Raw genomic sequence first — 26,161 nt, forward strand, 5'->3', positions numbered from 1 at the left:
CCAAAATCCAGCAGTGCTGCAAAAGACAAGCAAAAAGCTATCTACCCCTCAAGGAAACTGAACAATATTTTCTGAATATTTTCTGAAGTGATTATTGTAGCTGAAGATTCCCCTGTTTCCTAACCACCCTCATCCTGACTTTTGCATTTGTGTAGTCATGTAACAATGATTATGGATTGGGAGGGAGCTGCAGTGAGAAAAGGCACAAAGTAGGGAGTACACACCACTCCCATCCCTCTGAGCAGCTGGGAATTGCTAACATAACTACACATGCCTGTCCAGTGAAAACTGTATTTACTCATCCAAAACAAATCCACATACATCACCATTGCCAAGGGCTCTAGGTCCTATTTTGGACCACAACGGACCACACTGATTGATATCCGTTCTAGATGCCTTGCCAGAAGACTGGGCTTACTGTGTGTGACTGGCTCTGGCCTTACAAAGACACAAGCTGACTTAATTTCAAAGAGCAAGCAGGAAACTTTGCGCATGTCCAGGAGGGAAGCCCGAGCCTCCTGGCTGGTGCTGCCCCAAGAGAAGGCCCAGAGTTGCAGCTCCATCTCTCATCAGTCACCTGCTCCCACTCACCAGCACCAACATGGCCAACAAACCACACAAAAACACCACCACACCAGGAAAACAGATGTCCTAGGTCCTCCTGCAAAAATGTCTCTTCTGAGATGCTGTGTGGTCACACTATCTTGTGCAAGCTATACCAGCTTTGAAGCTGGGGACACAAAGAAGGATATCCTATCCTGTCCTATTCCTCATAGCTGAGCTCTGTTTGCTGTGGCAGGGGATGGACCCATTTGGAATGGCCATCTCTTCTCCAGCAGCTGGATTTTGTGTGATGAACACTCAGGAACTTCTGCTAGTGAATCCCTGGATCAACACATCATCCCCTCTCAGGCTGGAGTCCCTGATCCCAAGACTCCTGCCTTTGGGCCAGACATAGCGTGTTTTACCCAAACTTAGTGTCCCACTGTTGCAGCAGGGCATGCGATAAGGCCTGCAGATTGATTTTTAACCTTCTTGGTTCTTCCTAGGCCTGTCTTGAAAACCGTCCCCCCACCCCACCCCCACCCGTATTTTTCATGAACTCTGGGCCAGCAGGCAGGAAGAGAGAGTTCAGTGCATCTGTTCACCGCTAACATTGACAAACAGCACAGAAGAGCTTCACTAACCTGAAATGTATTGGCATATCTAACCAAAACCCACTTGATTTCCTCTGGAAAGCAAGAGCTGTGAAAGGCCATTACTAGCAGGTTGCCCTTGCATGTGAATTAATTGAATCGGGAAATGTGAGGCAAGAGAGCTTAGCTGTCGTTTTACAAAAACAATTACATGCATTAAATGTATCTTAATGATATAATTAAGGCAAAATTCCAATCCACTATTAGTAGTGGCATTAATTATTGCAAGCACATTACATTCAGTATTGTTGGAATGGTGAAATCCTTTGTTATGCAGCTTTATTAACAAGAAAAAAACCACCAGATTATCTGCTCTTCGAGAGAAGCACTAATGCAAAACTACTTTTGAACAAGCCTTGATTACTTTTGTCTGTTCAGGCTGATAGCAAGAGAGGTCAAAGCAACACAGGGAAGCTGCTGTAAAATACCAAACAAGTGCTAGGACACATCATGGACTGTTACTGAAGGTGTACAGTGAGAAACCTGTATGTAGCAAGGTTGACTAGTACCATCATGGTACACAGTAAGCTGTTGCCATACACCTACAGGAGGTAGATCCATCCCGCATGTAGCCTGGGATACCGGATAGCTGTCAGCACAACACACAGCCCAATTTGCAAGCCCTCCCTGCAGCCACCAGATAGCTGGGACCTCACCCCCAGCTGCCTCAAGCTGTTGGTCTCACTTTCCTCTGCACTCCTAGATTGCAGCATTTCCAAGGCTCAGATCCCAGCAGTCAGTCTATGGCTGGGAAGTTGCTCCCTGTAATCCTCAGTTTTCAAACGGACAAATACTGCATTGGTGTAGTCACTCCTGGTGCAAGGAGAGTCCTGTAATCTCATGGCCACTTACAAGTCTCATATGGGTAGAATTTGGACCTCAAGCAGTCACTAAATATAACCATGTCATCCAATGCCCCATCCCATCTAAGCATGCTTTCAGCAGTCTCTTAATTCCTGGATTTCACAACACCTTTCACAAAGCCCCCCAGACATCTTGTAATCTTGTCCACTACACAAAAAGTTAAAATCAGCTCACGTAAACAGCTGACTTCCCCACCCACAAACCCTGCTTTCCAAATTGCACTGGTCAGGTGCCATTCTGGTGGGGGCTTTTTTGCCACAAGCCTCTTTGGAAGGGACAGCCCATCTGCTCAGCTCCCTGGGAGCTGCTGCCCCCCCTCCTGCAGGGACATGTCAAAGCTAATTTGTTCCTTTTGACTCTGCTCCCTCCCCGGCAAGCTTTTCTCCCTTCCCCCCAGCATCTACAGATGGCCAAATGAAGCATAAGTGCTGCATTTTGACCATTTCCTAGAGGAAATCACGCGCTGCTGGGCTAAGGCACCCAAAACAGCAAAGGGAGGCAAGGGATGCTCCTGGGTGGGACACTGACCCAGCAGCTCTCCTTTAACACACTGATTTACGCACGAGCTACGTGCAAGACTTGCTTTTACCCTCCTAAAGCAACTGAAATCTGTTGTCACCTTCGAGACCTGGTTTGCAGCAGGGCAAGTCTCGCCTGCCTTATATGAGGGTCAATAAAACATAGCTTTTCCGTTTTACAACCCATTTCAATACTTACTTCTATACTCTGCTCCCACTCACTCAGACTGTCAGTTCTCAATGCCAGGTTTCTGGGGTTTTGAGGCAGTTGGTTTGGCACAGCAGAGACACTGGCTTTGCAGCAGAGTACCTACACTGTGGAGGAGCCATCAATCAGTTGCTAAAAGGCCCTTGGATGTTGCTCAAAACTGGTTTACATATTGGGACAAGTGGAATTACGGATCTCAGAGGCGTGAAGACATCAAATATACATTTCCAAACAAAGGAGGAAGCCATCAATAACATTACCCCTATAGATACACTTATTTGGGACTATGAGAGGACTTATTAGACATGGAAGCCTGTTTATAGTGATTTTCAACACTTAATTCAGCTCAAGAAACAACACTTAAAATTAACTCCCTCAAGAGAGCCACATGACTCCTAGGTGATAACTGCCAGAAAGCAAACAAATGCATAAGTTGAGTGATTATGTGGATACCTGCTGAAAGAGGGGGATTTTCAGTTATACGTGGTTGATTTTCTACATGTACATCTCCTGTTACATGGGGCAGGGGGGGACACAGGACAGAAAATCAGTTAGCAGGAGTCATTTTTTTCTGAATGCATTGGTTGGAGGGAAACATTGGTTTCTGGACAAGTGTTTACAATTAAAATGCAATTTTGATTCCACTCAACTCCTACAGTGCCACCCTGTATCTCAGCCAGACCTGGAGAAGAAACCAGAGTCTCCAGGAAAGGCAGATGAGGGGTCACAGCAGTGGGAAGTGCTGACCATCAGTTTGTCATGAAGACGTTGAGATGCTTTGAAGGACAAGGCTGGGGAGCCAGGCTGTTTCTGCAGCAGAACCTTGTTCCTCAAGCCATGAGCAAGTCCTGGGTTAATGGGAACACAGAAGCAGACAGGAAGAAAGCACACACAGATAGCACATGGGGATGGAGGACAACATGATGCGGTCCCTGAGGGTTTGGGATTCACCCCCCCGCCCCTCCATGTAGGGCTGATAATGCAGAATTTCTTTAAAAACAACACTTGTGCTGTTCACCCGAGTCCTAAAGTCAGTCCAGAAGCTGAAGACTAAGGCAGAAAGTGAATGATGGGCATAGTCTCCTCATGGGTGGGTGTCGGAAACCCCCATGCACGGGCAGCACATGTAGAAGCAGTGACACATGGCGCTGAAAGCCAGAGCAAGAAAGCAAAACCAATACTTTTTCCCATAAAGCAAAGCTTTCAGAGGAAAGACAAAGTCTGTTTTCCAAACCCACATTTGGTACCAGTTATTACTCACAACTAGTTACATTTTCTCACGACTCTGAGAAAACCTTGATTTGGGGCAGAAACCTCACCAAGGAGTCAGGCATCTTCTGATGAATCAGAAGAACTGAGTAAACTTGAACATAAAGTTAATCTAGTTCCTTAAAGCTTTGCTTCATACCATGCTTTTCTACACCACAAAGAGTCTCAATTATATTCCTTGATACTGTCCCTTTGTTCTCTGACACAGCTACTCAAACACCACACACCCCAAAACGGAAGAGGTTCCTTTGAAGCATTGCCAGGCTATAGGCAACTGTGGCCACATCCTTATGTGTACACGAAGAGCAAGTGCACTGGGGGCACCACACCTTCCTCAAGGTCCGTTGCACATAAAGCACCTGCCTGCATCACCTTCCCTACAGGTTTTCCGCAATAGAAGTTGCTTTTCCTGCCACAGGTTACTCATCAGATGTAAATTCTCAGCAGCAGGGCGCAAATACATCCAGGCACCGTGCAAGTTCACAGAAATCGTTTATACAAATAGATTAATTGTGCATTTACAGTAAAACCTGGCCTGGAGAGGGTAACTAGAGTTCCAGTTTCACGCCACTCTTATAACATTACTGTAAATCTAGTCATATTAAGTATTTTTTCCTTCACGTGCAAGAATTATGCACCCAGCTGACTTTGCACTGGCGCAGGAGGAAAGGAAGCTTTCCAGACCTCCTGTTTGCAAAGCAATAAAACAGAACAGGGCTCAGAGATCAGAGGGAAAATAAGCAGAGCCTCTCACTCACCCACCCCCACTTCCCAGCTTACATTTAGCTCTGGCTCCTCCATGCCCTGGGAGCAGGGAGGCAGGACACCAGGGCTCTCGGGGAACCTCAAGCTTTCCCCTTCAGAGCAGAAAATCGACAGACTGGCAGAGCAGAGGTAAAGAGCAGCTCTGACAAGAGAAAAATAGACATGAGAAAAAGAAAGCAGTGGAGCCCATCAGCGTTGTGCATCATTTGGGTTTTAACCTGATTCTGCTCATCTGAACCTTGCAGAGCCTTAGTTTGTGATTCAGGGAAAAAAAATAAATCTGTCTGTGTGCACTGTGATGGACAAGTACATTAATATGTTGTCTGGAATGAACACATGCTTACAGCTCATCATCTTCCCCAAGAAAACCATCAGTGTGCACTCACCTAGAGTTAAAACCCAGCCCAGCTCCATCCTCTCACTCACACCAGCTCTGCTGACTACGCCAGACCTATACAGACTCTCCTCAAAGCACCCCAAAGGGTTTGGTCTTGCATGACTGCATGCTTTCATGACTATTTTAGAGCTCCTAAAGCATTCTGGGCCTAACTCTTACCTATCGTAAATGGCCCAAGTATTAAGACGCTGTAAACACCTCTTGCAAAAAGGTAGCTGACTATCCCAATGCTTCAATATCGGAGCAGGAGCTGTAGCCACAGCCTATCCTCTGTTGGTAACACAAAGGAGACACAGGTGACAAACTGAGGATACCCACCCGTGACACTACAGTGACTGCCTGGGACTTACAGCCACTGCCACATCCTGATGATGAGCAACTCAGCAGAGCTGTGGTTCCCAGGACAGCACAGCTATTCCCCTCCCTGTGTCAGGTATATCCATCTTAAAGGTCTTTTGGACCAGCCCAGTAGCTTCTGCACTACTGGGAAACAAGGTATGATATCTCTGCCAAGCTTCCAATGCAGCAAAAGCCACCTTTTTCTCTGCATTGAAACCCTGACAAAAGCAAGGCCACAGCTGAGAGAAGAAGACGGGAGCCTGGGGCAGAGCCACCTGCCTTGGTGCAGGGTGTTATCTGGTGAGCAATGCAGCAGAGGTGCTTTATACTTAAGTCTCCATTTTTTTTTTTAAAACCAGGCTGCTTATTAGCAATGCACATCAGCACCAAAGCAGTAGCTTTGTACTTCAGAGTTACTCTCTTAATCAAATGCAGCTTCACAGAGCCATGCTAATCTCATTTTTCAGTGTCCAGGTTCCCTACCTTTACAACGGATAAATACTCTGAGGAGCTGCATTTTGACTGGCATCCAAAACTCACCACTAGCTGCCGTGATTGTGATTTATTGTGCTGCTAACAATCAATCTCAAGGCAACCGTGTGCATTTGAACTGAGAGAGAGGACTGTGCAAGGGTGGGGGAACAAACACCCACCAAGAGCTGACAACTCACAAATCCCTGACACTCTCCCACATTTCTGCATTGCAAAACCCACTCCAAGTACACTGTGTAGAGTGCTTCATGTCACCTCTCCCCTGCCTAGTCCAGAGCCATCAGTCTGGTCAACCAGAGCTCTAAGTTTCATTTATGCACCTTTTTAATCTTACTTGGCAAGAGGCTCTCCATATGCAGAGCCAGGGAGAAAGCTGGGGAGCAGTGCAGCCACCAGCCTGACCTGCTGGGCAACACCGCCCGGCAGAGCGGGATGCTCCCCAGTGGCAGCAAGACCTGCGCCCGTGGGGAGCAGCAGGTCAGGAACCCCCACAGGGGATGCACCCCCTGAGCCGCAGTGATCAACACGCTGTCAGCCACAGAGGAAGGAAAAGCACACCCACAGCTCCCAGACCCCCTGAAGCCCACTTTTGAGTACTGTAAAAAAATACCATACAGCTCCATCTTACCTCAAAAAGAGTAAGCACTGAAGTGGCTGCTGTTTCAGAGGACCTTCCTTCACATCACCCAGGCAGCTTCAGAAACCTGGGGCATCACTGAACCAAAACCCAGTCCTACATCACACAACTGCAAAGAGAGGTCAAGGAACATCTTCTTCAAAACCTCCTTTAGCTCCTACTCAGCAGAAGAGCAGAGAAAATCCCCACAGTCACCCACCACCTTCCCTGGAGCTGCTTAAATTTGCCTCCTGGGCCATGGCAGGATTGAGCCCACCTGGGCCAAAGCCCCCAGCTGGGCCAGCTGCCCTGCCCCCCCCCGCCCGCCCACTGAGCACAGCCCACAGTTCTTCCTGCACTGGGCTCAACGGAGAGGGGTGAGCTGTCTGCAGGGCTCCTGAGAAGGGGAAAGAGGGCGGGGCGTTTGCAGTTTTGATGCCATCAGACCTTCAATGAAGTGGACCTTGAGCAATGCTTTTGCTTTTCCAGCCTGAGAATGTCTAGGAGCACAAGGCAGGAATTATTTCCTCTTTTCTCCTGTCCAGTCTTTTGCTACTAACGCTGTTACGCAGTCCTGTTTTATACCAAAGCAGGGGGAATTTCTAGACTCGTTTTTTAAAGAAAAAAAAAAAAGGGGGATAGCAGCAAGTGTTCAAATAAATTCTCATTACAGTTAGGATAGCCAGCAGCAAGGATTCCTGTGAGACCACGTTGCTTTCTTAATAAATCTCAGTGTAAGCATCACTGCGACACTCACCATAATGGAGACTTTGTTTCCAGCCACCTTATTCCAGGGTTTCTGTCCCTGGTCAAGGCTTCCCCTCCCTCGATGGGGAGGCAGGTCTCAGCCTGCGCAGGGGCTTCAGGACCAGCAGCATGGAGAAAAAAAATTCCAATAAATCAACCTGAGGGAAAAGCAGCCTGAGCATGTTAAAAAGGATGAGGCTGACTCCAGGTTTCACACCTTCCTCACCTCAAAGCACCCCAAGCCATCTCCTCCATCTTTACTGGGAGGGAATCACCGGCGGGGACCATCCTGGAGCATCAGGACTGGAGATGAAGGAGCCCTGGGAGCGGGTTGCTTTGGGCCCTCCAGGCGCAAACTGGATTAAATGTGGGTGCACGCAGCGATGTGGCCGGAGCTGCCACCGGGACCGCAAGAGGAATGAATCAGCTGGAGCAGGAGTGGGGATTAATGCAGCTCCCGAGGAGAGCGACGGCAGAGAGAGGTGCCAGCAGATGTGGGGGAAGGGTTTGGGTTAGGACAAGCAGATAAAATACAAAGACAAAAAGCAGGAAAGAAGAAAAGCCGCTGTGAAGTTCAGATACTTTGAAGTTGGAATTTACACCTTCCAGCAAGCGCAGCCAGGGAGGGCCAGAAGCACTGCAAAACGAGTTTTGATGCTGGAAGCACAGGGGAAAGATGCATCTGATTTCTTAAGTCCTATTCAATTTGCAGCATAGAAATCTGCTTAAAATCAAAGGCTTTGCCACTTTTGGTTTCCAAAAGTCACAAAATTGTTTCTTCCACTGAGTTGCAAAAAGAAAAAAAAAAAGGGTTTAAAATAATTTATTGCCAATCAACTGTGCTGCAGTGTCCCCACATCACCTCATTAGCCGCAGAAAGGTAGCTTAGTAACAATATTTCTCTGCCCATTCCCACACACTGCACTGGTTGAACTTGGCTTTTTTTTTTTTTTTCATTTAAAAAAATTCCCCTTTGGAAATTGTGGTTTCAGCTGAGTAGCTGAGTTTCAATTTTCTGTGGGAAGATGTTAGTTCCAGCCTTGAATCTGAAAACGAAAAATGTCGTTTTGACACAGTGATTCAAACCAAACCCTGCCCTCTCCCCTGCCTTGCCGCTCCTGGAGCAAGGTGGATGTTTCCCACTTCGATACTTGCGACCCTGAGGTTGGGGCAGGGGCACTGCCCCCCCTCTCCAAAAATGTAGCATTTTGGTGTTTCTTTGCATGTGGGACAGGAAAGTGGGTTTGGAGCCACTTGAGCCAACACCGGGGCCATCGGCATCCTGCCACGGCCACTGGGATCCTTCTCCTGCCCGGGCTGTACTGCCCCTCACAGCCCACAGCATCACGGGCATCCACCAAAGTGCAGTGTCGGTAAAGCAAATCAACTCATCCCGACGTGGGTTATTGCCTTGTTTCTTCCTGCCAGTCCCCATCCCACAAGACCCCTGTGCGCAGTGTTCTACACCGAGGAAGCTGTTTGAGTTTTTATCTGTGTATTCGCAGCACATAAAATGAGACATCTGTGTCTTTTCAGGAGGGGGCCTCAGTTTCCGTGAGCCGTGTCAGCTGCTGCAGAGCTCCCACCATACCGAGGGCTATTCCTGGCCGCGCTCACATGCGTGTGGCAGCTGAGGCAGGAGCAGGGCCATGAAGATTGCAATGAAGAGAACACTCGCATCTTCATTACCTGCTCGAACACACGCAACGAGGGAGTTGCTTGTTTTGGTCCACGCACTCAGACTGAAATGCAGATTTTGCTTCCTTAAAGCTGACCTGTAGCACAGACTCCCCGGGAGCTGCCGCGGGCTCCCCGCAAGGCTGCGTGAGCTGCTGAGGCACCGGGAAATCCAGCCCTGGTGAGCCCGGCTTCGGGACAAAGCATCACTCTTGATTGCAAATGGGTTAAAAGTTTTAGCTCCAACCACTCATGTGAAATTTGGTTAGACGCTAAAACGGAGCCAGCAGGGTTCTGCTCATTTAAAACATGATTTAGAGGAAAAAAGGCTTCCTGGCTAACAGCTGGTTAGTAAATGGACTGGAAGGCATCAAACGCTGGCAGCACAGAGCAGAACTGCATACAGCACACTCTCCAGTACCTCCAATACTTCAAGTGCTCCCTGGTGCCTTGAGAAGCCCACTTGCACCTCCAGATCATCACTCCTGATTCATCCTGGAGCCCAGACTGCTGGGGACAGTGTCCTATGGTCTAAAAAGGCAATGAGTGCAATTTAACCCAGCGTGCTGCTCGTGAACCTCGCCTGCATGGTGGAACGCACTTGTCCTCCAAGCAGTACCCCAGCTCTGTGGGAACCTCTGGCTCCCGTGGGGCATGGGGACAGCACCAGGCTGAAAGCCCCACCGCTCACCAGGGCCCTGAGAGCAGGTGGGGACAGTCCCCTGCCTAACACCCCCCCAACCATCTTACAGCTGCTGACACCAGGGGTTGTTGAGTAATTTGGGTCTAATGGTAGAAGGGCTCCAAACCAGACTCGGTTGGGTATTTGGAACACCAGACCCTGTGATCAGTGACCGCTGAGCATCCCATGAAGCCAGGAGAGCCCCACCAACAAGCCAGGCAATGCCATAGCATAAAAAGCAGCTGATTGCTTACCATGGGGAAAAACTATTCCAACCCAGGGCTGCTGCCTTCCAGTACTGTATCACCCCAGATCGTCTTTCCAGCAGCAATGCACAGAGAACACCAAGAATCCCACAAAATAAACCGCAACCAGGAGATGAGTGGCACAGTTCCAGGATCAGAGCCAGGGGGCTGGATCTGGGATTCTCCTTCCTGGGCTGCAATCAAGCCGCTTTCAGTCATTACTAGTGATATTTTCCCAACTGGCCATCAGCTCGGGGCTGCGTTGCAAGTAACCGACCATGCAGAGCATCCAGGCGTCCCGCTGAAGTCCACAGGAGCTCCTTGTGCTCACAGCTCCCCCAAATCAAAGCCAAGTGTCCACCACTTGCCCATCCAAACCATCTGGAGAGGCAACTTGTAAAAGCCGGGGGCACTTTCAGAAATGCTGCCACCTTAAATGGAGGTTTGCAATCAGCCAGAGAGAAGGGCTGGGGAGATGGAGGGCTAAGGCAGAGCTCACAGTCTTCAGGCAAAGCCCAGCAATTAATTACTACACACTGCTTAGTCCCAAGAGGGACCTCAAGGTCTGTGTGAATCTACAGGACGTCCTTCAGAAACAAAAAGAAAACCCCCTGCAAACAGTTAAGTTTTCAATCATTTTAATGTGATCACTGCAATTTGACCACAGTCTCAGAAAGGAAAGTCACACAAATTATCTGTGCTTAGGATTCGCGTCAATCTACACAGTTCTTGTTGACTGACGGTTATTCAAGTTAAGACCTTCTGACCATCGGTGATGTTCTTGGCTGAAAGGCAGAATCGCAAGTGTTGGACATACTGGTGTAAACCAGGAATGCTTCTTCTGGGATTTAAGCTGTGACACCTGATCTACTCAAAAGAAAAGAGAATTGTACACGCACACATGTGTACACATGGACCGAGCATGCAAATACACTGGGAACCAGCTACAGCTTCACGGGAAGAAACATGTGGTGGCAATACAGAGGTTGGCCTGTTATTCAGAAGGCTACTTAACAAGGAAGGGGGGAAACCACACAAATATCAAAAACTGAGAAAATTGATTTTCCAATATTTGTAAAGAAAATAGGAAGAGCTTTTGAAATTACATTGTGTTGGCAAACTCTGATTTTTGGGTAACAAAGCAAAAGGTGAAGGCAAATTTTCCAAAGTATTGTAAAATTTATTGTATAAGTATTGCAGCTTTTAGAATGACATATAATTGCCACTATCGGTTACTGTTACACAATAAGCGTTTACAACAGATTTTGTAAATTGGCATCAGAGTACATATTCATACTAAAACAGCAAAATATAGATAAGTACTGCATTGCATGTGCTGTCAACAGTTTATATAAGTTTAAACTTGAACAGAACTCAGGATACAGGACTGCCTATAACAAACTCCGAAGCCAAAGCAATGCAACTGGAAGTTTAAGAAAATATTAATACAATGAAATGTGTCTATAAGGCAGGCAAATTAGGACTTTAATGTTGTCCTTCATGAGCTTCTATAGTACAGCAAAAATCTGAAGCGCGGTTTCTGGAAAACTTTTTGTTTTTTGTAGCTTTGTGTTGTATATAGAAAAATCTCTGAGCAATACAGAAGAGATTAAAAATTCATTCTGTTCTCGCCTAGCACTGCTAACGCTACACCTGGATTCAGTCTTTTCCCGATCCTTAGTAAAAATGTTGGGCTTTTATTTCTTTATTTTTTAAGATAGCAGTTAGTGCAATTTTATAGTTCAGTACACACACAAAAGGGTGATTCTCCAGAAAGCAACTGGATTTCCTTATACCCCCACTTGAGATAGAATTAATTTCGCAACACTTATGGAAACAACGCACGAGATTAGTAAAGCTGAATCTTCAAACCGGTGAAATGGAGGGCTGTGAAGGGAACACAAGTTGTACCAGCGTCAGCCCCAAACGAAACCCACCCTTCCTCACCATCCTGATCGACAAAGCCACGTTCCCATTCCAGGCCCTTAAGATCTGGGGGCTCTTCAAGGGTGCTGTTTGCCATACTGTAAGGTAAGAAACTCTGTAGGATTAACAACCCCTTTAAAAGCTAACGTGACTCCTAAAACTTTGAGCAAAAGGGCAGGCTAGGACAGGAGGTTGCTAAGCATTAGCAATGCCTTCTTTCTTCATTCTTAAGGGGCCTGAATCTGCTGGCAGCTGCAAGACGCTAGAGACTCCTCCGGAGCAGGACTGCAGTCCAGCTTCTAGCGCAGTTCTCTCCTGAGCTGCGTGAAGGCCAGAAGGAAACGAGTGGAGACACCAGCAAGGGTGTGCAAAGCAAGTTCTCTGCCTTGGTGGCAATACGGGATGTGGGAATTGGGAAGAAATGGACCCCGAGGCCAAAAGTAACATTAAATAGTAATAATAATAATAACAATAATGACAACAACAACAACAATAATAATAATAAAAAAGAACAGACCATTATTTCTAAACACCCATTCAGAACTTGGAGTTGATCTGGGCCCTAGATCTGATATCTGCGCTTGAAATACAGTTCTTCGGACTGCAAAGCAGAGGGATGGACAAAAGAAAGACAAAAGGTGACAACCTGGCTCCGTCGAGGCGGACTCAAGTTGCACCCACTGCCTGGGACCCAGGGCTCCCCCCACCCAGGGGACCTGCACCAGCAGTGGTGAAGGTGGCAGCTTGGTTTTTGTGCACAGCATGGACTGAAAGGCATAATTTGCAACAGAAATTTGGTGTTGATGAGCCACCCCATTTCACACTCATTAAGTTCACCGAACTAGAGAAAGCGGTAAATGAAACTGGATGCAGGAACTCAACAAACTGGTCACTCAACTGCAGATGCCTAAGGTGATGTTTGAGAAATAAAAACTCACACTGGAAATGGATTAGGGAAAGAGAGAAAAAAAGTAGGGAAAAAACCCTAGAGAATAGATTGAAATTCTGAGGACTTCAAACCGTGAGAGCTGGGTTTAATTGCACTGCATTTTTAGACCCTCCCCCACTACCCCTCTGTGCCTTTCCAGATCCTGCCCACCTCCCTGACTTCTCTGTGGGGTTTGGTGGCCATGACAAGGCGGCACGTGACAAGACAAACCCATTATTTAACAACTTCTGGTCCCCATGACACCTCCTTATTCACTGCTCAGTTTTAAATGTGTGATGCATATTCCACCCAAAACCTGCGGAGGTAACCATTTTTTTTTTTGTAGCAAACAAAGCAGTTCAGATCACAGAACACCACCCCCCACCCCGAGCTCCCCAAAAAACCCAACCCCAACACCACGATTCACACGTTTTGGCTCAAGAGGGCAGCAGATATTATATTTCGGTTTCTCTTTTGGTTGGTATCTCATTTACAATATCCACCGCAGTCTCCTACCTCCCCGGCAGGACAATGGGCATCGCTGAGTTGGAGCTCGCTCAGAACAGCGGGAGACAGCGGAGAGGCAGCCACTGGTGCAGGGCTCTCAGGGTCTCCAGGGCGCGGGCAGCGCTGCCGGGAAAGGAGGGACCACAAAACTGAATGCAAGGTCCAAAGGAGCAAGAGACCAGACACTGGTTACTTGTGACGCTAACGATGATTTTGTCTTCCCCTCTCTAAAAAGGGAGGGTTACCATTTTTTTAATAAGGCACTAAATAGACACGTTACATAAAGGAAAGATACATATTAAAAACTCGTATAAATTCATCAGTTTTGTACCTTTCATGACAAACTAGATTATTCCTTTGCATTACTTTTTTTTGTGGCTTTTTTTTTTTTTAGGTCATCAAAATTTAGGTTACATGACTGTAAAGCTATGAAGATTTCAAGAGCTGTGGAAAAGCAGTCTGAAATATTGAGAAGGTACAGGACTATTTCTAGGAGAAAATAAAAAAAGCAAAAAATAATGATCAAACTTCAAGTTCAGCTATTCATCATCATCTTTAAAATATAAATATTGTTCAAATGGTCAGAACTTCAAAACCGTTCTCGTGGTTTTTGTGGTTTTTTTCAAGTAATAGAAAAGTTGCTTAAAAACGATAGTTATTGCCTTTATATCTTTCATTTATGTCACTCTACTAGATAGCATCCTACAGAAAATTAAATCACACCTCCTTGTAAAAATCTTCGCGCTCCGTGGTTGCCCTACCGACCCTTCCTCGCGCTCGGAGAGATGGGGCCGAGAACAGGTTCTTCCCTTTTGCTTTCTCTCACGCGCGCACTCAGGTTCCTCACTTGCTCACTCCGTCACATACAAATTCACTGTGAGGGTAAAACACATACCAGACACCTACACAATATAAAAATGTAAACAATAGCATAGTAAGACAAAACGCTTCCGAAACCAAGATAAATTAAAGTCACAGAATGCCCAGCGGGCAGGAGGGACCGTGCTGCTGTGGATGAGGACATCTTCAGAAGAGGTAAAAGGGGTTTGCTTCTAAAGTGTTAAGCATATTTCTTTAGACTTTAATTAATACATCACAGGAGCAGATTCATTTCCACCTACTGTATCTGATGCCTCTTTAGCTAGGATAATAAAGTAAAAAATAGCAGAGACCAGAGGCAGCCCAGGGGATGGCGGAGCTGCGAGACATGGCTGCACCCATTTATCCCAAGCAGAGGTTTGGGAGGTTAATACAAAAGGAAAATTACTTTCACCACCACCAACCACACTTTTCAGCTCGTACTTTCAATGAGATATTTAAAGCCCAGCTGAAAGGCCGCTGGTGGGTACATTATCATTTACTCAGATGAACTTCCATAATCACTGCTTTAGCTTCAAATATGGCCCTTCAATTGAACATTGAAAGAAATGAACCAAAAACCACTTTGTTCCTTCAGACACAGAAGTTTATTCTCACCCCCCGCAAAAGGTTAGAGGCTGTCCAGAAGAAAAAAAAAAAAAAAAAAAATCAAGTAATTTTTGCCTGCTTCAGTCGCTACTGACTCTTAGAAGCAGGGAGTTTTCATTTTACCTTTTTACTCCAATAATCCTACCAGATAACATACACATACACACCGACTCCTCTTGCTTTGTAGGGAATGTATAGAGCCGTGACTGTTGGTGGCCACGCGCAAGGACTCTGGAAATTACGGATTTGCATAAGATGCAGTCTCGCTCACCGCTCCTCCCCGGGCTGGCATCTCCACTTCAGCGTTTTCCACCCCCTTCCAGCTACTTTGTTCTTCACTTCAACACAGATCCCTTAACAGGTTCATGGTAGACATGATAGAGGCTTTGACCAACACAAGCACTGACATATTTATATTAAAAAATAGTGCAAAATTTCAACATTTATATAAATAACTCTAAACCCCTGCTTTTGATTTTTTTTTGTTTTTTTTTTTTTTGTTTTTTTTTACAATGTAATACACGTTTTTTGAGTTGGCACTCAAAAAATTGCCATTTTTCTTCTAGTTCAGAAAACAACTTTTTTTTTTGTGAATAGGCCTCTTCTAATACAAAAATACTCCCGCTCCTTACACATACACTTTCTCTTATTTTTAATATATATTTATATATTTATATTGCAGATCTTTAAACAAAATGTTTTTGTGCAAATATTTTGTCTTTAAAGATAAGTGAAATAAACAAAAGAAAAAGCATTCACACACAGCTCAACTAGAAACAAACAAACAAAAAAGGACTACAGTTGGTGTGGGTTTTTTTTCCATTTTAAAGTCTAGACACAGCTCAATAAAGAAATGTTTTTGCAAGCTTGGTACGCTTGTGCATTCAGACCAGACATAACAAGTAAATATTTATACATGGAGAGATGGGGAAGGGCTTTCTTTTTTTTTTTTCCTTTGCTCATCTTCCTCAACTCACTCACTCTCCCCTTTTTCTTTTAACGAGAAGTGCAGTGTGTTTCATTTACTTTCTTGCTTTTTTTTTTTTTTTTTTTTTTTTTTTTTTTAAAAGGGATGCCCTTTTTGTTTCTCTTTCTCTTTGTTCCACGCAGTTGTGCTCTCAAGGCCATTGATTTGTGAATGATGGAGTCTGCTGCCCTCCAAGAGGGAGGGCATCCCGTTGTTCTGCTGGTGCTGGTAAAAAGTCGACCCGGGGTAGTGCCCTATCACCTCGCTGTAGGTTGGCGGCGGTCCCTCCATCCTACCGTTGCTCCCATAGCAGGTTGCACTGATCCCAGAGTTACTGCTGGGGGGGCACGGCCCCCCGTACACAGAGTTATCTATCAAGTCACTGTCAAAGATGGTTCTGTTGGGGGGGGCCCGGACTGACTCCCTGTTGAGCTCCATCTGCTGCTCGGGGTCCCGCAGCTGCAGCGTGCAGGGTCCCTGGTACGGAGGGGGCTCCTCGCCGTCCGACAGCGAGATGGTGGGTGGCAAGTCGATCTCATGCTGCATGTAGGGGTAGGTCGGCTGGAACCTGTTAAAGCGGTCCCTCTGCAGAAAGGACGGCACTGCCAGGCGGTCACCGGGTCTCGGGGTGTAGATTTGCTGCTGAAAGGGAGGAGAAGAGGGAAGCGTGAGATGCCGCAGCCCAGGGGCGCAGGAGAGGCAGCGGCACCCGCACCCGCGTCACCCTCACCTCTGCTATTCCATTCCCCGACATGGTGCTCTCCGAAGGCCACAGGCTCCCCTCCTGCATTGGAAAGGAGAAGAGAGTGCAGAGTGAGTCCGGCTGCAGCGGGGGCTCTGCTCCTGCGAACGGCTGGTGCCCGCTCTCACCCTTCACCGAAGCCCAGGCAAGATGCTGCTGCCGCCGCCGCCGCCAGTGCGCCCCAGCGGCAGCGCAGGGCACGTGCCCTCCTCTCCCTGGGCAGCCAGCTCTAGTAGGGGTATCCTAAGGGTATATGCTAGGGGTATTAGCATATTACCACTGAAAAACAACACTTCTGGTTAAAGTTACACTCAATTTTCACCTCTGTTTATATTTTATAGATCGCTTGCAGAATGAATGATGAGAATGACACCAGCAAACAATGCTCTCCCATTTGCAGACTTCCCCCCTCCCGCCCACGCTCACCCAGCATGTTTCTCTCCCTGGTTCAAACACGCCAGAGGAGTATTTTTCAATTTGTGATCCATGAGCCGTGGGTGATTCACAAGACATCACAAAATGCTCCATGAAATAATGACAAGATTTTAAAAAAGAAAAAAAAAAAAAGGAAAAAAGAAAAACCTTACACCCACATTCTGATGCACACAATCAAGGAAATCATGTAAAAATAAAGATAATAAGTTAATAACCAAATGTTAAGCCTAATTTTGATTTGGCTAAAAAAAAAAAAAAAAAAAGAAATCTATAGCAACAGGATGGTTTCAGAGTATTTTTTCCTCAAAAGGATGTGTCGTCCTTGGCTTAAAGAGACTGAGAAACTGTGGTCTAGAGTCTTCCTTATGCTGCAAGCATCACATCGCCCTGATCCTGCAATCCAATCCCACATGCCAACAACCCCAGGCATGAGAAAGCCACAAGCCAATTTCCCCCAAACCATGAGATTAGTTTACGATTCATGATCAAAACAAACAAACAAAGGTTCTTCCCATTTGCACAGTTCACCCTAGACACTTTTGCCTTAAGAACTAAAATATTTAAATATTGCTGATATTCACATATAGCAACATCCATCCGGCAGGCAGGGACGGAGGAAAACAAGCCAAAAGGCTCATAATTAAAACCTGGTATAGCTGGCACTTCTCAGTTCCTTGCAGGTGAGTCTCCAGTTCTGGCACTAGTAAGCCAGGCACAGGCAGAACTATTCACCACCAGTGGGAAAAAAAAACCCACCAAGGGTGTTTCTTTTTCCCTTTAAGGTGTCCCATCTGAAGGCCATTCTGGGGCCCAGCCTACGCAGCAGGACTTTCAGATGAGCAAACCACAAGCTTTCCTACTATGAAAATACCTATTTCTATAGTAACCGTGGTGGCTGGTCTGGGCAGCCTGATGCCCCAGTGAAAGCCTGTAAAAAGCTGCAGTGGTACCGCAGCACCACAGACACCTTCGCTGACAAGTCAAGAAGGGATTTTGCCTGTCTCGTGCTCCCGGGACCTCCTCCAGCTGTGAAGCACATCTGGCCTCATACCAGGCTGCAGCATGCAAGGGAAACACTGCTGCAAACCTTTCCATCTATCCCAGTAAGCAGCTGAGCAGCATCTCCAGTCCCCCAGAAGCGTCTTGGAGAGTGGACAGACCAGCGGTGCCCCTGTGGGCAGAGACACCCGTTAGATCCATCCCTCCCATGTTTTTGGGAATATATTCTCCCTTGTGGCATCGCACATGGTATCAGATATGGAGAGAATCCCATCGGGTTCCTGTTTTTGAAGCTCAGCTCTGCACATAAACCTCAAGGCAGTCCTGTTGCCAGTGCAAGGAAAACAGTGATTTATATGGAAATGAGACAGCCCAGATTCTTCCCACCTCTCAGTGTTTTTTAGGGAGCATCTCCTCTGAGCAGAGGTTAAGTGCCGCAATACCGGCACCCTCCCCAGCTACAGCTGATGTATGCGCTGGTTGAGCCATGTGCCACATAGCCCTTCCTCAGCAGTTTTATACAGACCTTGAGACTTCAGTATGCAACTGTTTACACAGGCATCAACTGTTTAGTCTGGTCTATTTTACATGTGTTTCTTGCCTGCAGGGATGTCTACAGTCAAATTCCCCCAGCAGCCAAAAGACCCAAGAGGAACTGCATCTGCCACAGATCAAATCCTCACCTCTAACCCCCTGTTCGGCCACGGTGCTGGCACCAAGGGCATGGGGAGGGTTTCCAGCCCTTCACCTCATCCCAAAGGAGGCTGAAGCAGTGGGCAGGAGCGGGAAGCACTCCGAAAATCCTGTTTACTTTGCCATGCCCCTGTGGCAGACTTCCTGAGCAGCGAGTACCCCACTGCCTTCTGCTAGATGTTTATATTTAACTTGGCAGTGGTCAGTGCCATGGCAGTATCCCATCTGCTCCCCTGTTCCTGGGAGCGATGTCAGGTGGCTCCCACGAGAGTGGATGCAGCCCAGCGCTCCCCAGGGCGCGAAGCATCACTGTGCACAGACGGGGCTGCCTGCCGCGGCAGGCACCAGGGGCACCCACACACACACCCCTGACCTGAGCTGCCCAAAACACCCCCACCTCTAAGCACCCCCTCACCCAAAGCCTGCACCCAGTACACGACCCAGGCATTCAGAGGAAGGGCCCTGGCTCACACATTAACTCATCTGTTTGCACAGATGAGGTCCAAGAACGATGCTCTGAGCAACACACAGATGCAAGAGTAGCAAACCAGCAGGAACACCATTAAAATGGGACCGGCAGAGAGAAAATGAAGTTCACCACGGCCAAGAGCAAGGTCCTGCACCGGGGTCAGGGCAATCCCAAGCACAAATCCAGGCTGGATGGAGAATGGATTGAGAGCAGCCCTGAGGAGGACTGGGGGGTGTTGGCTGATGACAAGCAAAACATCAGCCGGCACCGTGCGCTGGCAGCCCAGAACCCCCCGCAGCCTGGGCTCATCCCCAGCAGCGTGGGCAGCAGGGCCAGGGGGGGATTCTGCCCCTCTGCTCCGCTCGGGGAGACCCCCCTGCAGTGCTGCCTCCAGCGCTGGGGCACCAACAGCAGAAGGACACGGAGCTGTTGGAGTGGGGCCGGAGGAGGCCAAGAAGATGATCAGAGGGCTCCCAGCTCTCCTTGCTCACCTCTGATTTTTGGAATACTTAGAACTTGAATTCATCTCAACAATGGCTGAGTCTAGAAAGCCATTCTGAAGTGAGAGCCGAGACACTGCTGTTTGATGAGCAATACGCCTGTAAAAGCCTCCACAAATATTCCAGGACTCACTACAGAACCTAGAATCACTTTTTAATTTCTTTTTAAGAGATCAGTCTTTGACTTTTATAGAACTACTTGTTTTATTGATGTCAGAGAATTTTCTCTGTAAAGCTGCATGGCACAGATTAAGCCTCTGAGCCTTCAGGAGGACTTGTATTTTCCATTTTCGGGGACAAAGGTATGCTTGGAAATTGCATTTAAACCACTTCGTCTTGGTGGAGTGGAATATTAGTGTTCCAAAGGCGCGGAGTCAGTGCCATTATTATTGCAACAAAGTTTTTAGTAGCATTTCTTAAATACTCTAAGTTCTGGAAGAAATAAAGGTACTTGTTACAAGGAGACAGAGTTTAAGTACAGCAAGAACGGTAATGGAACAACACATGATGTAATACAAAAATTCCTTGCTAGCAAGAACTGCATTTAAAAAAAAACCTTCAGGGAAATTAATTTCTCCTTCAGTTGTAATTTTTGAGCTACAAAAACAAAAAAGGACAACTCCAGGAGACCTAGCAGCATCTTGACCATGGGATGAACTACTTTAATATTTTAAAAGATGAAAAGCATGTAGGCAGCTCTGGAGCCTGTCTGCAACAGCAAAATGAAGTCTGGGATTTAAAAAGCCCAACAGGTTCAGTACAGATTACATAAACTGGTATCCAGTTCAGCGTGGCTTCCACCTCCCAGCCTTTCATGCTCATTTGGACCAGAGCTGTTTTCTGCAAAAAGAAACGCTGTGCTGAATACAAACAGAGCTACCTTTAAGATCTTTATGATGACTGATTCCACTGTTAACAACCTTCTTGCTTAGCACACGAGGGGCTTCTCTGTCCCATCGGGAGGGCGCTGGGGCCACAGGGAAGCTCAGCTGCCACTCCATCAGTGTGGCACTTGCACAGACTGGCCGGGGAGAAGGGCAAGAATCATACAGGAATCTCGTGGGGAAAACCCCCAAGCCAGTGCATTCGCCTTTATCTCCTTAGCTCTGAGGAAGGTTTTGAAGACACCATATCCCCACCGAGGTCCAGCAGAGGCACGGAGGTAAACCTTTGCTGAAAAGCTGTTTAATTGCTGTTGTGTCTGAAGGCTGAATAAATAAGTGAGCTGGTTTGGTGTGGGAACTGGGCTGAAAAATGACTGGAAATTTTGTTATGGTGAAATTAAAAAAAAAAAAAATTAAAAAAAAAGAAGAAAGGAAAAAAGGCATTATTTTTTAAACAGTCAACAATTTTTGATGATTCAACCTGAAATTTTTGTTCAATCTCCATGTGATCTTCTCTTCTCTTTCCATGTTAGCCTTCTTTCCTCTTTTTAAAGAAAATAAAAACCAGGCCCCTTAAGAAAACAAATTAGGATATTAAAATAAAAAAGGCCTTATATGATACTTGCTTTGAAAATGTAAAATGAAACATTTTGGTATTGTTCAAGTAAGACATTCCAGACATGATAAAACAGTAAAAAAAAAATCTGGAAATGGGAAAACAATCTTTCTGCTATATTTAATAACTCATGTGCTCAGATGCCCACATTCTGCTACTGTTGGAAGCGGGGGCACAGGATGGTGAGAAGAGACGCAGGATTTCTCTAAGTGCAGGAGGAGCCAGGACATGCGAGGGGAGTTCAGCTCCATCCCGACACAGGCAGGCGCTTGAGCAGCCGCTGCCCTCGCCAGATGGTTGAATGCGGGATCACGCACTCCCGGCACAGCACTGGTAAACGGCCGGAGGCCAAGCTCACCCCTGTGCCCACAGCTCACAAAACACAGGGTGGTTCAACTGCGCTCAGGGTTTGCACAGTTCCCCTTCCCATAGGTCGTCCTCCTCACCTCGGCACCGTGCATCAGTAAGGGACCATCATCTGCTGTGCATAATGCGTGACAAAAAGAGCCGCTGCGGAGCAGAGGGACAGCCTGCGCCCTGGGCACCTGCTGGCTGGACAGCCTTTGACAGCCCCGTACCAAAGACTTATTTAACAGGAAGTGTTAGAAATCTCTCGGATTAAAAAAAAAAAAAAAAAAAGGAAAACAAAGAGAAAAGAAAAAAATAGAAGAAAAAAAAAAGAAAAAAGGAAGCAATCCCAGTACTTGCACTTTTTTGAAGCGAGTGTGGATTTGATAGAACAGAGCACGGCTCCACACCAACCACCCCAAGGCAGCCCCGGTGCACTCAGCCTGCCCTGAAGCCTGAAGAGGAGAGCGTGCAAAGCAGTGACCTTGAAGAATCCCTATCATTTAAAGGGCTTTAAGATCCTTCAGAGTGAATGCTAAAAAAAAAGAAGTATCAGTACAAGATATCCCTGCACTGAAGACAGAGACATGTAGGCAGCAGTGAATAGTACTTGCTCACCCTCCACGAAAACATGAAGTCTTTTCTCTACAGGTTCTCATAAGTCCCTGAGATGCTGCATTTGAGCAAATAGCATAAACCAACATCTGCCTCAAGGCTGGAGAGGCTGCCCCTCGAGTCCCTGACAGAGGTACAATTAACATGTTTCTGCTTGGGCTTTTATGAAGCAGGGAGCCTGGGTTACGCAGGGAATCCCCTGAGCATCCCCTCAGAGAGATTTCTGCTTGTCTGGCTGACAAGTGTTTTCTGACCCCTCCACTACAGTAGTGGCAGCACCACTGGTGAAAACTGGAGAAAGTCTTTCAAAATTTCCTATTCTCTTCAAGGCAGGCACTAAGTTTTTATACAGTCACTTGAGGGTCTCCAACTGGAGCCTCCAAAGGACTCGATAGTTTGGGGCTGTTAAAGGTAAGGCATGTGCACCCCAACCAGCTGAGGGTACATGGTCGTTTCAGGAACAGGACGTGCTAAGAACAGCCTTGTGCAGTTACTTTACTAACGTAACGTCTGAATTGCAAAGCTCAGGGCAAAGGCAGAAGCTACAGCTATCCATATATCACAAAATATAGGAACCTGAAGAGCCAGAGGCATCCCTAAAAGGGCCCCCTCCCCAATAACTGAGAGACAGAAGACAATGCCAAGACCCAACCTGGAGGGTGTCTCTTCATGCAGTGTCAAGCGCCACATGAGCAAACCTGACCCAAACAAATGCCTTTGGCTCTGATGTTTCCACAGTGTCACATCATTTGGCAAACAGCACAGGACGATATGGCTTGTAAGAGCACGGGGTGACTTACTGATGAGAGGTTTTCATCTCTCCGCCTCCCCTGGCTGTGCCGGCTGATGAAGGATCGCGCAGAGAGTTTGTAGTGGTTCAGCAGACATGTGATCACCACCACCATCACCATCATCACCACCACGATTATGATTATCTGTACAAACTCCAACTCCGCTGCAAAAGAGAGAGACAGACTTTAAGCCACCAGAAAAAGCAGCATGTAATAGAGCACAGGAAGGACTAATGTGGCCAAGACGCCAATGACACCACTGCATCTGTCCCCAGTAAAGCTCTCACACACACCTACCTGGACTCTACCGGCTTTGAACCCAGCTACTTAATAAAACCTCATTAATTCACTTTTTCAGTGACACAGAAGAGTCTCTAGGAGGGATCTTTCAAGATGCTCTATGAAGCAGAGTGGTTCCAAGCTACAATGCAAACAGGACATCCCAAAGCCCTCCCATCACAGTGTGCTGGAATGCCCCCACCGCCAGATACACAACCAGCAGCATCTCAGTGCTTCATGTGCCTTGCTCAGGGCCATGGAGCTATGAACCAGCACAATTCATCCTAATGAAACAATTTAGCTAAATGCAAGCTCAATTTCTGCAATTCTCTTCCCATCACCATTGCTCCTTCCTCCAGGGAGGATCGGACTGAAGTCCTCCTCAGCACAGCCTTGCACCAGGCACACATCGTCCCCTCTGTCATGGAGGTGGGACAGCGGCACGGGGAGCCCGCAGCATGGCATGGCAGAAACCGGTGCTGGCAGACCCCTCTCCCTGGCGCCGGCAGACCCCTCTCCCTGGCGCCGGCTCATCAGCCGCAAGGCACAGGTGGGGCGACCTCCTGCATGTCAGCAAGACGCCAGACAGGAACAATGCGGCTGCCCACAGGGCCCACGTCCCGGAGCTCCAGAAATCCCTCAGCACAGGGCTCAGCCAGCTGACACCAGCAGCTTGAGTGGCTTGAAGTGGCATAAAGGAAAACTGCCAAAAATCCTCCAAAGAAGAACAAGCAAACAACAGACTATCCAGTTAACTCCAGAGACACTTGGCAGGAGGCAGTAAGAAGCTATTCCTAAAATTTCCTAAGGAAATAATTCCTCACACCTCTCTTAGTCTAAGGAAAATGGAGTATCGGAGGCAAATGTAGCGCTGGGGTCATTATTTCCATGGATTTAGCACACAGAGCAGATGCCATCCCCAAACTGCTCGGTCACTCCCCCAAGCCTCCTCGTGCCAGCAGTGCCCAGGGCTCGCCATACCCAGGACAGGGCAGCAGCAACTTCAGTGCTTGTCATAAAATTCAATAATTCTGGGGATTTAAACTTTGTTTTCTTCTCAATAGGGACAGCTATAAAATCCAGTTTTGGAAAGCTGTGCCCTCCACTAGAATGGATGCTGACATCTGTATTTTACCTATACAGACACACATATGTATCTATAGATACGTAAGACGACCCATCACGCCTCGAAGCACAGCATCACACTGTTTGTACCAGCTGGGGTGACTTCTGCTGAGTCAGGCAAATTTAATTTTTATTTTTTTTTTTTATGGAAAGTTTTCTCCTGGCAGGTGGCATTTAAGTGCCAGTAAGAGCAAATAAATGTCAAGAAAATGGCTCAGGTGGTAAGTGCTGCCAGTAACCTTGGAGCTCATTCTGCTAAACAGCAGCTATTTCTGCCATTGCCCAAAATGCTTAACCAGCTCTGCCCACCACCTTCAAAAAGCTGAATTATGCCTTGAAATCAGGAGCCTTATCTGTCACTTAAAGTTAGATGCATGAGTGACTTGGAGCCCATACACTTACAGCACCCCTAAAACACCACTACCTCTACACTGCAAGACTGCACGTGGGGCGGGAAGAAAGGGATTAAAAGCTATTGAGATCATTGCAAAGGAGTTTTGCCTTAAAAATGCCTGTTAACTAAAGGCACTTTCTTAAAAGAGGAGCTCTGGGTCTTTTCCAGCAACCCCAGCAAGGTACCTAAATGCCACTGTGACGGGAAAAGCCTGGAAAAAAACACACGTCCCCAACAATTTATGGCCCAGCCCCAAAGCAGCGTCAGAGCTCGCCTGTGGGAACCACACATGTGTCATTTACAAACGACCTAAACCAAGCTTCCTGCACACGTGTACAGACATATAACGAGCAGAGCCTGAAGCAGAAGAAAGGGTAGGAATTCCGTCAGAATCTGGGACAACACACCGGTGTCTCATCCATCCCCATCCATCCCTGGCTCTGGGACTCCTGCAATTGGGGTATTACAAAAAACAGTCGCAAAGAGGTGCAATAGCAAGGCCCCGTGTGACTACCAGGAGGGAGGGGATGCCGGTTTCTGCCAGGGAGGCTCCTCCTGACCCATCTCTCTATCAATGCTCTCCTGGAGCTGGTGCTTGGGACAGGCTCGACCCTGCAGGGTGATGGGGGGTTCGGCCATGCATCACACCTTGCTCTTCAAACTCTAAACTGGGTTATTTCTGTGTGGAATCTAGTCTAATGCTACAGCAGTCACACTGGTGTTATCAATAGAAGAGGGATTTTAATATCTTTCTTTGTGGGAGGAGAGAGAACAATTAAGCTGCAAACGGGTTTGGTGAAACATCTGACTGATAAAACCTGATCAGCTCCCCCCCATTCAGACTTTGGCCTTTTCATGCCAATGGCTTGCTCTTCTCTGATCTCCTTCAACAGCACAGGGAAGCAACAGCTCAGTTGCTGCAGTGGAGCACGTCTGTCCTTGTCCTGCAAACAGATGAGGGCTCCAACATTTAAGTATCATACATGAGAAATGCACCTGCCCCCATGTCTTCTTTGGTGGTGCTGCTGAAATTAAACTTTCTTCCCAGTGCTATACATTGTTATGGTTTGAGACACTCACAACAATTTATTGTCGTTTAGACAATTATTCTATCAACTAATGACCCCTCCCCACCCAAGAAGAGGAATCGGGGTGAAAACGAGGAAACCTGAGGGCTGAAATATAAACATATTTAATGGGATGAGGCTAGGTAATTAACATTAATAACACTAAAGAGCCAGTATTGATCCAGATGCCAATATGAAATATACAAGGATCATACTCAGCCCATTCTGTCAGCAGGAACCTGTGCACTCCCAGCAGCGTGACACCCTGGGCACTGCGAGCGCTGCGGCGTCCGAGGGCAGGGAAGGGCTCACCGGGGCAAGGAGTTCTCAGGATCACAGCCATTGAGGGAGAGAGAACTTTGCAGCAAACTTCCTAATTTATATTGAATGTGAC

At 47.1% G+C, this 26,161-nt stretch overlaps 1 protein-coding gene across 3 annotated transcripts in view; it reads right to left on the reverse strand.

Annotated features, from left to right (window-relative positions):
- Positions 1–10,636: 10,636 nt before the first annotated feature.
- The window catches only part of PMEPA1 (prostate transmembrane protein, androgen induced 1), a 50,750-nt gene continuing 35,225 nt past the window's right edge, over positions 10,637–26,161 (reverse strand). For 2 of the 3 annotated variants that reach the window (XM_063350118.1, XM_063350120.1), the window contains 3 exons: positions 22,912–23,066; positions 16,541–16,594; positions 10,637–16,452 (listed from right to left, as the gene is read on the reverse strand). In XM_063350118.1, the coding sequence (XP_063206188.1) occupies positions 15,907–16,452; positions 16,541–16,594; positions 22,912–23,066 (755 nt within the window). In that variant the 3' untranslated portion in view covers positions 10,637–15,906. The remainder of the gene's footprint in view (positions 16,453–16,540; positions 16,595–22,911; positions 23,067–26,161) is intronic. The other variant, XM_063350119.1, reaches the window with a different exon arrangement.

This window comes from Chroicocephalus ridibundus, chromosome 12 (genome assembly GCF_963924245.1).
Source record: "Chroicocephalus ridibundus chromosome 12, bChrRid1.1, whole genome shotgun sequence".
Taxonomy (NCBI): Eukaryota; Metazoa; Chordata; class Aves; order Charadriiformes; family Laridae; genus Chroicocephalus; species Chroicocephalus ridibundus.